At 45.3% G+C, this 13,454-nt stretch overlaps 1 protein-coding gene across 5 annotated transcripts in view; it reads right to left on the bottom strand.

Moving 5' to 3' along the window:
* Positions 1 to 13,022, bottom strand: part of UBA3 (ubiquitin like modifier activating enzyme 3) — a 62,325-nt gene extending 49,303 nt beyond the window's left edge. The window contains exons 1-4 of one of the 5 annotated variants that reach the window (XM_063941066.1): positions 12,923 to 13,022; positions 12,759 to 12,797; positions 8,620 to 8,740; positions 56 to 136 (exon numbers count right to left, since the gene is read on the bottom strand). In XM_063941066.1, coding sequence (XP_063797136.1) covers positions 56 to 136; positions 8,620 to 8,740; positions 12,759 to 12,797; positions 12,923 to 12,942 — 261 coding nt within the window. In that variant the 5' untranslated portion in view covers positions 12,943 to 13,022. Of the gene's footprint in view, positions 1 to 55; positions 137 to 8,619; positions 8,741 to 11,899; positions 12,461 to 12,719; positions 12,798 to 12,922 lie in introns of those variants that run through there. The other 4 variants (XM_063941069.1, XM_063941068.1, XM_063941067.1 and 1 more) reach the window with 4 other exon arrangements.
* Positions 13,023 to 13,454: the final 432 nt, after the last annotated feature.

The following is a 13,454-nucleotide window of genomic DNA, read 5'->3' as shown; positions in this document are numbered from 1 at the left end:
TCACTCTCCAGGGCTTGCTAAATCAGGGCTTCAATTTAAACATAAAATGAATTACCAGATTTTTGAGAAGTTCACAGCCCAAGCCCCCGGCTCCAACCACCAATATTTTACAGGTTTCTAAGAGAAACTGCAGAGACTGCAAAAGAGAAACAAATGAATACACTCCAACATTATACATACAGTATGGGAGAAGCTCCCTGCATCTGCTGGCATGATTTATCTGCACCAGCCTTACAAGTCTATTAATACATAAAACCAGGATATGTAATCGTACCTTAGTAATGTACAGCAGGGGGTTTTAATTTGAATAATTTTGGCTACAAGCAAAACCTTCACCTCAATATAATTAAGTTCGTGTTAAGAACAGCGCAGTATAGCAGCTATTAAAACACCACATTATTGGATTATTGTTGTGATGCAAAGAAGGGGACTACAAGGAACACAATTTGCATAGCCGTGAGTATGCTACAAAACTATAGCACCTGCTGTTCCGCTTCAAGCTCATTTAAAAATAAGAATTTACTTACCGATAATTCTATTTCTCGGAGTCCGTAGTGGATGCTGGGGTTCCTGAAAGGACCATGGGGAATAGCGGCTCCGCAGGAGACAGGGCACAAAAAGTAAAGCTTTTCCAGATCAGGTGGTGTGCACTGGCTCCTCCCCCCATGACCCTCCTCCAGACTCCAGTTAGGTACTGTGCCCGGACGAGCGTACACAATAAGGGAGGATTTTGAATCCCGGGTAAGACTCATACCAGCCACACCAATCACACCGTACAACTTGTGATCTAAACCCAGTTAACAGTATGATAACAAATGGAGCCTCTGAAAGACGGCTTCCTACAACAATAACCCGATTTTTGTAACAATAACTATGTACAAGTATTGCAGAATAATCCGCACTTGGGATGGGCGCCCAGCATCCACTACGGACTCCGAGAAATAGAATTATCGGTAAGTAAATTCTTATTTTCTCTATCGTCCTAGTGGATGCTGGGGTTCCTGAAAGGACCATGGGGATTATACCAAAGCTCCCAAACGGGCGGGAGAGTGCGAATGACTCTGCAGCACCGAATGAGAGAACTCCAGGTCCTCTTTTGCCAGGGTATCAAATTTGTAAAATTTTACAAACGTGTTCTCCCCCGACCACGTAGCTGCTCGGCAGAGTTGTAATGCCGAGACCCCTGTTGGGTGCATATAGGATAAACAGCAAGTCAGATTTCCTGACTCCAGCCGACCTGGAAACTATATTTTCAGGGCCCTGACAACATCCAGCAACTTGGAGTCCTCCAAGTCCCTAGTAGCCGCAGGCACCACAATAAGCTGGTTCAGGTGAAACGCTGACACCACCTTAGGGAGAAACTGGGGACGAGTCCACAGCTTTGCTCTGTCCGAATGGACAATCAGATATGGCTTTGTGAGATAAAGCCGCCAATTCTGACACTCGCCTGGCCGAGGCCAGGACCAACAGCATGGTCACTTTCCATGTGAGATATATCAAATCCACAGATTTGAGTTGTTTAAAACAATGTGATTTTAGGAATCCCAAACTACGTTGAGATCGCCCAGTGCCACTGGAGACATCAAAAAGGGGTTGTATATGCAGTACTCCCTTAACAACTTCTGGACTTCAGGAACTGAAGCCAATTTCTTTCTGGAAGAAAATCGACCGGTCGAAATTTGAACCTTAATGGACCCCAATTTGAGACCCATATACACTCCTGCTTGCAGGAAATGTAGGAATTAACCCAGTTGAAATTCTTCCGTGGAGCCTTCCTGGCCTCACACCATGGAACATATTGTCACCTAAGCGGTGATAATGTTGTGCGGTCACCTCCTTCCTGGCTCTGACCAGGGTAGGGATGACCTCTTCCGGAATGCCTTTTTCCCTTAGGATCCGGCGTTCACCCGCCCTGGCGTCAACGCAGCTGCGGTAAGTCATGGAACAGACATGATTCTTGCTGAATCAAGATCCTTTCTAGTATCTCTTGAAGTTCCGGGTACCAAGTTCTTCTTGGCCCAAACCGGAACCACGAGTATAGTTCTTACTCCTCTCCTTCCTATCATTCTCCATACACTGGGTATGAAAGGCAGAGGAGGGAACACATACACCGACTGGTACACCCACGGTGTTACCAGAGCGTCCCAGCTATTGCCTGAGGGTCTCTAGACCTGGCGCTTCATGTGGGACGCCATCATAACCACCTTTGGTCTTTCCCAACGGTTTACAAACATGTGGAAACTTCCAGATGAAGTTCCCACTTTTCCGGGTGGAATTCATTTATGCTGAGGAAATCTTCCTAGTTGTCCACTCCCGGAATGAACACTGCTGACAGTGTTATCACATGATCTTTCGCCCAGCGAAGAATCCTTGCTGTCATTGCCCTCCTGCTTCTTGTGCCGCCCCGTCTGTTTACGTGGGCGACTGCCATGATGATGTCCTACTGGATCAGCACCGGTTGACTTTGAAGCAGAGGTCTTCCTAGGCTCAGAGCATCGTAAATTGCCCTTAGCTCCAGTATATTCATGTGGAGAGAAATCTCCAGACTTGACCACACTTCCTTGGAAATTTGTTCCTTGTGTGACTGTTCCCCAGCCTCTCAGGCTGGCATCCGTGGTCACCAGAACACAGTCCTGAATGCTGAATGTGCTGCCCTCTAGAAGATGAGCACTCTGCAGCCCCCACAGAAGAGACACCCTTGTCCTTGGAGACAGGGTTATCCGCTGATGCATCTGAAGATGCGATCCGGACCATTCGTCCAGCAAATCCCCCTGAAAAGTTTTTGCGTGAGATCTGCCTAATGGAATCGCTTCGTAAGAAGCCACCATTTTTCCCAGGACTCCTGTGCATTGATGCACTGATACTTGGCCTGGATTTAGGAGGTTTCTGACTAGGTCGGATAACTCCCTGGCTTTCCCCTCCAGGAGAAATACCTCTTTCTGGACTATGCCCAGAATCATTCCTAGGAACAGCAGACGTATCATCGGAAAACAGCTGCGATTTTTGGAATATTTAGAATCCACTCGTGCTGTCGTAGAACTACTTTAGATAGTTCTTTTCCGACCTCCAACTGTTCTCTGGAAACTTGTCCCTTTCAGGATATCGTCCAAGTAAGGGATAATTTAGATGCCTTTCTTCTTTTAAGAATCATCTTTTCGGCCATTACCTTGGTAAAGGCCCGGGGTGCCGTGGATAATTCAACGGCAGCGTCTGAAACGGATATTGACATTTCTGTATCACGAACCAGAGGTACCCTTGTTGAGAAGGGCAAATTTGGACATGGAGGTAATCCTTGATGTCCAGGGACACCATATAGTCCCCTTTTTTCCGGTTCTCTATCACTGCTCTGAGTGACTCCATCTTGATTTGAACCTTTTTATGTAAGTGTTCAAAGATTTCAGATTTAGACTATGTCTCACCAAGCCGTCTGGCTTCAGTACCACAATATAGTGTGGAGGACTAATACCCTTTTCCTTGTTGTAGGAGGGGTACTTTGATTATCACCTGCTGGAAATACAGCTTGTGAATTTTTTTCCCAATACTGCCTCCTTGTCGGAGGGAGCCGTTGGTAAAGCAGGCTTCAGGAACCTGCGAGGAAAAAATGTCTCGACTCTCCAATCTGTACCCCTGGGATAATACTTGTATGATCTAGGGGTCAACTTGCGAGTGATCCCACTGCGCGCTGAGACTCTTGAGACTACCCCCCCACTGGTGGAGGGCTTCTTTTCCTGGGAAGGGGCTGCCTGCTGCAGTCTACTTCCCTTTCCTCTATGTCTGGGCAGATATGACTGGCTTTTTGCCCGCTTGCCCACATGGGAACGGAAGGATTGAGGCTGAAAAGACAGTGTCTTTTTCTGCTGAGATGTAACTTGGGGTAAAAAGGTTGGATTTCCCAGCTGTGGCCGTGGCCCCCAGGTCCGACGGACCGACCCCAAATAACTCCTTCCCTTTATACGGCAATACTTCCATGTGCCGTATGGGATCTGTATCACCTGACCACTGTCGTGTCCATGACATCTTCTGGGAGATATGGACAACGCACTTATCTTGATGCCAGAGTGCAAATATCCCTCTGTGCATCTCGCATACATATATATAGAATGCATCCTATTAAATGCTCTATATCAATAAAATATTTTTAGTCAGGGAATTCGACCAAGCCAACCCAGCACTGCATCTCCAGGCTGATGGCGATCGCTGGTCGCAGTATAACCACCGTCTGTGTGTATATACTTTTTAGGATATTTTTCCAGCTGCCTATCAGCTGGCTCCTTGAGGGCGGCCGTATTTGGAGACGGTAACGCCACTTGATAAGCGTGTGAGCGCCTTATCCACCCTAATGGGTGTTTCCCAACGCGCCCTAACTTCTGGCGGGAAAAGGTATAACGCCAATATTTGCTATCGGGGTAAACCCACGCATCATCACACACTTCATTTTATTTTATCTGATTCAGGAAAAACTACAGGTAGTTTTTTCACTTCCACATAATACCCTTTTTTGTGGTACTTGTAGTATCAGAAATATGTAACAGCTCCTTCATTGCCCTTAACGTGTGGCCCTAATGAGGAATACGTTTGTTTATTCACCGTCGACACTGGATTCAGTGTCCGTGTCTGTGTCGACCGACTGAGGTAAATGGGCGTTTTTTATAAAAAAACCCTGACGGTGTTTCTGAGACGCCTGGACCGTTACTAATTGTTTGTCGGCCGTCTCATGTCGTCAACCGACCTTGCAGCGTGTTGACATTCTCACGTAATTCCCTAAATAAGCCATCCATTCCGGTGTCGACTCCCTAGAGAGTGACATCACCATTACAGGCAATTTCTCCGCCTCCTCCAGCATCGTCCTCATACATGTCGACACACACGTACCGACACACAGCACACACACCTGGAATGCTCTGACAGAGGACAGGACCCCACTAGCCCTTTGGAGAGACAGAGGGAGAGTTTGCCAGCACACACCAAAAAACGCTATAATTACATAGGGACAACCTTATATAAGTGTTTCTCCCTAATAGCATCTTTATATATATATTTATATCGCCAATTTGTGCCCCCCCTCTCTGTTTAAACCCTGTTTCTGTAGTGCAGTGCAGGGGAGAGCCTGGGAGCCTTCTCTCCAGCCTTTCTGTGAGAGAAAAAATGGCGCTGTGTGCTGAGGAGATAGGCCCCGCCCCTTTTACGGCGGGCTCGTCTCCCGCTCTTTAGTGAAGTTTGGCAGGGGTTAAATATCTCCATATAGCCTCTGGGGGCTATATGTGAGGTATTTTTAGCCAGTATATAGGTTTACATTTGCCTCCCAGGGCGCCCCCCCCCAGCGCCCTGCACCCTCAGTGACAGCGTGTGAAGTGTGCTGAGAGGAAAATGGCGCACAGCTGCAGTGCTGTGCGCTACCTTTAGAAGACTGTCAGAGTCTTCAGCCGCCGATTCTGGACCTCTTCTAACTTCAGCATCTGCAAGGGGGCCGGCGGCGCGGCTCCGGTGACCATCCAGGCTGTACCTGTGATCGTCCCTCTGGAGCTAATGTCCAGTAGCCAAGAAGCCAATCCATCCTGCACGCAGGTGAGTTCACTTCTTCTCCCCTCAGTCCCTCGTTGCAGTGATCCTGTTGCCAGCAGGACTCACTGTAAAATAAAAAACCTAAGCTAAACTTTCTCTAAGCAGCTCTTTAGGAGAGCCACCTAGATTGCACCCTTCTCGGCCGGGCACAAAAATCTAACTGGAGTCTGGAGGAGGGTCATGGGGGGAGGAGCCAGTGCACACCACCTGATCTGGAAAAGCTTTACTTTTTGTGCCCTGTCTCCTGCGGAGCCGCTATTCCCCATGGTCCTTTCAGGAACCCCAGCATCCACTAGGACGATAGAGAAAGTACAATTCATCTGCATTATCGGTGTAGCCGGCCTTGACTAGCTAGCACCTATATCTGTAAAAGACCTTTCCGCTAAGGCTTCATACATGTAACATTTCATAAAGAGTTCCGATTAAAAGTATGGGCTGTGCGTCTTACTGTGCTGCAAATAAAAATCTATAGAGCGGCATGATGACTGTGGGACCCAATGAGTGCAGTGTCTGTGCTCCGGCCGCAGCTACAATGAAACGCTCATCTGACACCAGCCGTAAGTACACATCCACCTGCAGCCAGGTTCCCCTTTACCCCAGTTGGTAGCCTTGTCAATATGGCCTCAACCCGTCAGATTTCTAGTTAATGTCGGGGGGGAATTCAATATTTTTCTCGCACCCACTCTCCCACCTCAAGTGCCGAACGATATTCAGTTGTGCGCCAATGGAAGCGGGCGCTCATTACTTATCGTGTCATGTTGTGCTCAAATGCACGGATTAGCCGCGTAAAGCGGCTAAACTCATGCGAACTACTGGCCGCTGAATTTGGGCACCCAAAAGGCAGATGGTGTCCGCGGAACTTGCGACCATCGACTCCAACAACTGAATATCGCCGGTCACTTTATATATAAATAACTAATAATTAAGACAGAACAACTAAAAAAGGTATACGGTCACAAGTGAAACATAAGTTAATACTTAGTAAAAGTGTGCATTTATTTATAATTGGCTTTTTCAGCATAACCCTTTCAGATTTACAGAGCCGGGTCGCACCCGGGAATTTTTACACGGGTGCTTCCCAGGTGTGATCTGGCTTGAGTCCTCTTTCAGACTTTTAGCCGACCCGCATATTCACGTGCAATAACCCGGTATATTTGTGCTAGTCTGAAATGGGTATGATGATGATGAGAGTATTACCATGGGAGATGGAAAAACTTTTGACAATAGTTTTCTACTTTTTTTTTTTTATTGTTTTAACAAACTGTTAGGTGAGAGGGTCATGTTATAAGAGAAAACAAAATTGATGCAAGGAAAGTGCAGCTATTTAGGTGTTCACTCTAGCACCCTGCAACTAATCAGTGAGGAGGGCATACAGTAGCAATACATCACATAGAAAATCTTACCCTTAAGAATTACAATATGCACTCCTCTCTGATTAGGTTCAGGGTGCTAGAGTGAACACTTAAGTTACTACAGCAGGCACGTTAATGATAAATTATATTGAAGTGTATGGTTTTACTTTATGCCAATGTTAAACGCTAGAGGGAATGACTGGACAGAGATATTCTAAGACAAGACCGTAGTATATGATCAAGCAAAGAGGAGAATTACAAATAGCATCATAATTACTCCAAAGAGTACATTTGATTGTGACATGCAACACAGGATTGTATGTCGCCACTAAAGGGCCCTACACATATAAAGATCCGCCGCCGAGCTGCCCGATGGTGGATACGGCCGACGGGCGACCCGGCGGCGGGGGGGCAGTGAAGTTTCTTCACTCCCCCCGTCACCTGGCTCCATTGAAGTGCAGGCAAATATGGACGAGATCGTCCATATTGGCCTGCATGCACAGCCGACGGGGCACCAGCGATGAATGAGCGCGGGGCTGCGCATCGTTCATCGCTGGTGACTCCACACTCAAAGATATGAACGGTATCTCGTTCAGTAATGAACGGGATTGTTCATATCTTTGAGGATTGTCGGCCAAAGTGTAGGGCCTATTACTCTAGACCAGTGGTTCTCAAACTCGGTCCTCAGGACCCCACATGGGTCACGGTTTCCATGTCACCCAGCAGCTGCACTGTGTATCACCAACTGTCATATTTTAAAAATCTACAGTTGACCTGCAAAACATGGACCGTGTTGGGTCCTGAAGACAGAGTTTGAGAACCTGTGGTCTACACAATGACGTACATAATAATTAAATTCTCAATTTATCCATAGTGTGCCAGATGGAAAATACTGGAGCCCCTCCACCAGGTGCCCATGTATTACTGACATCCAGATGAACAATTGAATCGCCCTAATGATTAGACTTATGAAAACTATTCCATGGGTAACAATGCGTAAAGAGGTTGCGTTGCCCGTATATGTTCACATATATTGTCTGTATCTATGCAAACCAAACCATAGCAACCAAATTCTATTTAACATTTGTACTAGTTAATTTAATTTGGTTGCTATGGGAAACACCTCCATTTTTGTAATCCTGCACATTAGTTAATTTACCCTTCAGTACCTGATTGGTTGCTGTAAATTGTACGTTTAGTGTCCCCCATTCTCCAGCCACAAAGAGAATGTGGCTTTGAATGACTGCAGAGTCTGTCCAATCAGGTGCCTTTGCTCAGGCAACACAATCCCGCTTGCTTTGTTCAAGGGTGAGCAGTATAGATTATGTCTAATTATATGTATTTGGTTGCTAATTCTTCTGCACACGTGTGAAAGAGTACAGTCACAGGAGGTTTCCAGCTTTAATGAGAATTATTTATTTCCCAATACTCTCATTGGATAAAGCCATGTGGGCTGTACTCTAAAAAGCCTTTGATGCGACAAATAGATAATCTAATATATTAATAGTTGGTTCTGCCGGCTTCCAGGACGGGACAATCTTGCAATCACTCACACCGTGCTTTTAGGATTGGAAAGAAAACCGAACTGATTAGAATAGCGCCCAAGCACCACAAAACTGATCACAAGACACAGGTATACATATATAAAGTCTCACGTAATCCGCACAGCTACAAAATAAATGAAGGTAAATGTGGGGATTCTCACTTCTTTGCTTGGTTCGAACTCGGGGTGGGTGAAAGGTCCGGATCGCTCGAGGAACTTCTTAACATGGTTCCAGCGACCTTCCCAGTCTCCAGTGTCCCCACACCCAACATCCACCGCCATTCTGCATAGAACACAGTACATTTCACTGACATTTATTCTACAGCAAGTATGGAGTTCACAACATAACCCCTCTGGGAGGGATGAGCAACAGAGCCCACCAGTGACAAACAGAGACATGAAATACTACCCTGGTCATTGGTGGGTAAATGTCCTTTCATATCCAGCACCTGATGAAGGCGACCATTTAACAATTATTCTCCTTATGGCAAATTCAATTAGCCGTGGGCTTTACCGCCTGGCAATGTCTTCCAGGTTAAGTGGCCGGAGCTATTCAATTACAGCCTGATGTTGGCCTGCAAATATTTTAGACCGTGGGTTAAGTGGCCAGTGCTATTTCTGCTGTCCACGTTACAACGTATATAGGGGGTCATTCCGACCCGATCGCTCGCTGCAGTTTATCGCAGCGTTCGGGTCGGAACTGCGCATGCGCCTTCGCTGCAGTGTGCTGACGCATGCCAGATGGCCGAAGGCAATTAGCCCTGTGCTGGGCGTCCCCCCGCATGTCTGAGTGCCTGATCGTAGCTGTGCTAAATTTAGCACAGCCACGATCAACTCGGAATGACCCCCATAGTGTTAATTCTAGAACCCTGCACCTTTCAAAACCCATGCAGTTCCTCTTTCCTGCCTGGGGTGTCGCTCTCTGCTGTGATGCTTCCAGCACACTCTGGTCTGTATGTCAGTGCTAAGATACGGATCAGAGGGTGCTAGAAGCACCAAATCAGAGAGCGACACTCCCAGCAAGAAAGAGGGGACACTTAATCAGGGAGCTAAAGCTGCGCAAAAAGTCTGCGGCATACTGAATGTGCCATATTCTGGGATTAGAAAGAGCGTATACAGTTTGCATAAATATATATGTGGGTGTTTGTGTTTTCCCATCAGATGCAAATATTTTAAACACTGTAGCAATATCTGTAAAACATTATCACTTGAAGGATACGACTCTAGAAAACCAACTGAGCAAACGTTTTCTAGCAAAATTCACCAAATACAATATCATGCTTTTAGGGTTATAAAACAAAACTTGCATTTAAACAGTACATAAATTGTAATTATCTCTGTTTGAAAATACTAAATAACTTGGTCAGTGGACATAGCTTGGAAGAATTCAGCAATGGACTCGCTGACATTTATGCATACAGTATATGTAGGAGTAAGTTTCATGTCCTGTGGCTGCGAGCTCCAAGAAAATGGTCTACTAAACTCCTAAACCCCATCAGTGTAAGGTATGGGTATCTGCAGTGCGAAGAGAGGATGGAAGAGGAGGGTGTGGATCATTAGATCGACAGTGTCTAGGTCGACAATGTTTAGGTCGACCACTATAGGTTGACAGTCACTAGGCCGACAGGGTTGGAAGGTTGACATATGCTCGTTCGATAGGTCGAAAGGTCGACATGAGTGTTTTTTGTTGTTGTTTTTTGGTGTCGTTTTCTTCGTAGAGTGACCGGGAACCCCAATTAGTGCACCGCTTCGCTCGCCATGCTTCAGGCATTACTGTTCCAATCGTAGTCCACGTGGATCGTTAAGTATGAAAAAAAAAACCCTCATGTCGACCTTTTGACCTAGCACATGTCGACCTAGTGACTGTCGAGCTATAGTTGTCGACCTAGATAGTGTCAATCTTCAGACCGGATCCCGGAAGAGGAGGAGGGGGGTTAATGAGTTATTGAAGAGCTCTACTTTAAAAAGCCACAACACCCATGGGCAATTTGCTGAAATTGCTCATATGTATAAGGACTTTCATACAAATTATAAAACGCAAAAAATCTTCAATAAATAGCATTAACTAGAAGGTATATTATGCTAAACCCATCACTGTCACCATGAACCACATAATTCTCAGCTGTAACACTTACAGAATGGCAGGGCAGACTTTAGTAGATTACAAAGTTACATAAGTATTATTAGTATTTAAATATAGACATTTAAAATGGTAAGTGGACTATGGCACCATAGAATTGGCTGATGTAAAAAAAAACTGAACACAGTATAAAGGTTTCTTTAAAGAACAATTGAATTGCTGCAGTTGGGAGCCCTCTAGTGGCAACCGCGATAATTACAATTTATTTCATAAATTCAAACTGTCCATTGCCACTAGCCTTAGCACAAACACTTGGTTCCATGCAAGGTTCCTCAAGGTGACATTTTATTGCATTACCTAAAAATTATACCAGTATGCCTAATATCTTCTTGTCACAGTATTAGGAATATCCCACACACACTAGTCACAATCAAGTGGGGGAAAATATTGCTACGCAAGTCACTGTATTTTTTATGTATGTGACGCATTTCAACGCTTTAGTCTATTGCACAACAAAGCAGTTTATTTTCATAGTCAGTAGGTGACCGGATAAACTGTGCTACCCTTTATAGCCTCCACCACTGACAAAAGAGCTGTACAATTCCCATTTCTGAAAATATGGCCTTATAATACAACACGCTAAGAGCAAGAGCCCCCAGACACCATGGTACAAAAAAGGATCATACCGCACCCACCCTACCAAGTGACATCTGAGCTTGGCGGCTGGAGATGGGGTGGGAGTATGACAGTGATACTGCAATCCTGACTACAAAGGGAAAAGTGAAAGTGACATACTATCAGGTGACAGGACAGACAATATACGACATATCCACCTGAAAACATGCAATATCACTTAATAAGCATCCAGTAAGATATTTATTTTAACTTTAAGGGTGTATATCCCTCTAAAACAAAACTTGCACAAACATCCCCTCTTCTCTACTGGCAGTGATTTGGGCACTTACACAACCACTGTGTATGGGGCGTTATGGTTGAGGATGGTACACACCTCTCTCCATGTTTTATTAGTAAAAGAAACTGGTGCACATGGGAAAAAAGTGCTACAACCCACAGATCGCAGACACATGGTTTTCAACTTCCTAAAATCCTGTAGAAACAGGACACTATCTGATGGGTTGCAGTAATGCACATGCAGTAGATTCAAATACAGCTACTCTCTATTAATAATAAATCAGCATCACAGGACAGAAGGGCTGACGAACCACAATAAAGGTTTCTAGAAGGACTAGGCTCTTGGAAGTGTTTTAGGAGAAGAACGTGATATAAATAAAATTGTACTCTAAGTACTCTGCAAAATGAGACAATAGTACAAAACTCATTTTAAAAAAAAGTTAATATTACCTGAATTTACAAAGCAGCTTCCGTGTACCAGTGCTACATCCAGAGATAGTATTATAAACATAGATATAGTTCAAGTTCTGAACATGGGACCCCCTTGGTTGCTTGCCACAGGTTACTATTCCCAATAGAAGTCCACATGGATAGACTTCTGAGTTAATTTATGCTAGCCCTGGGGGTCCTATGTTCTGAATTTGAGCGAGTATATATGTCAAGAGTCGGGCAGTAGAAGCAAACTCAGGACAAGCTCACAACCCCCACTCCTTGGCTAATAGCTCCCACTGCAGACCTCAACATGTTGGTATCTGGATGGTAGGTCAACATGGATTAGGTTGAGCACTATCAGTCGACATAGAAAAAAGGTCAACACATTAAAATGTACACCACATGAAAAAGGCAACATTACCTTTTTTTTTTTTAAATAGATTTTTCCGTTTTTCATACTTTACTATCCACGTGGACTAGGATTGTGAATAGTAACTTGCGCCGAATGTTGTGTCAACCTTTCTATGTGTCGACCAGTCCTGTCAACCATTGTGTGTCAACCTTTTTCCTGTGCCGACCAATAGTGATCGACCTAATCTATGTTGACCCATTAATCCATAACCAATATGTTTGGGGGGGGGGGGGGGGGGGGAAGTTATATTATACAGTAGATATCCACACAGATGTTTATTAAAGCCAGATATAGACTACAGACTGGCCACATAGGGGTCCTGTGATTACTATAGGTTCCATGACTGACAGACCACCCCCCTACTCTCACACGGGGGGTCCTATGGGCTCCTCTGCATGGGATATAGGGGGTTTTCCTGTTCCAAACCTGTCCATGTCCTAACACCTCCCTTGTGCCAGCACTAACTTGTCAGACAGCTCTTCTATCCGCCTTCTTTTCTTCTCCCTAAAAAGAGAGAGAGAGAATAAAAGAAGGGTGTGTATTGACAGCAGCAGTGGCGCCCTGTCCGGGGACCTGGGGGGGAGGGGAACACGAAGGATGGAACCCTGTCTGCAGACACAGATACTCACGGCTCCTCACCATCCGCCATATTTGCTGAGCCTCTCTCTCTTCCCACAATGCACAACGTCTGAGGAGGCGTGGCCAGCGTGGACAGGAGGACATATGACGCTCCTAATCACAGAGCGACTACTTTTTTTTTTTTAAACAGGAAACTTTATTAGTCACAACATAAAAACTGATGCAGCAGTGCAAGCCACTGACTGACTGCATTTTGTAATATGTCCACAGTACTAGTAACTATCTGGCAGATGTTTTAACCTGGAAAAGACATAAGGAAGTGATAAACCAGTGATAGGTGCAAGGTGATAAAGGAACCAGCCAATCAGATCCTAACTGTTAATTTACATATTGGAGCTGATTGGTTGGTGCCTTTACCACCTTGCACCTATCACTGGTTTATCACTTCCTTATGCCTTCTCCAGGTTACATCTGCCCCATTTTCCCACAGGCACAGCAGCACACCGGTTGCTGGTCCTGGGGAATAGTGAAATTTGAAACAGTAAAGCTGCCAATACCAAGACTGAATTAATAGTGGGATGA

This window comes from Pseudophryne corroboree, chromosome 9 (genome assembly GCF_028390025.1).
Source record: "Pseudophryne corroboree isolate aPseCor3 chromosome 9, aPseCor3.hap2, whole genome shotgun sequence".
In the NCBI taxonomy this organism is placed as follows: Eukaryota; Metazoa; Chordata; class Amphibia; order Anura; family Myobatrachidae; genus Pseudophryne; species Pseudophryne corroboree.
The sequence above is the reverse complement of the archived record's forward strand: the minus strand, read 5'-3'. Positions and strand labels throughout refer to the sequence as shown.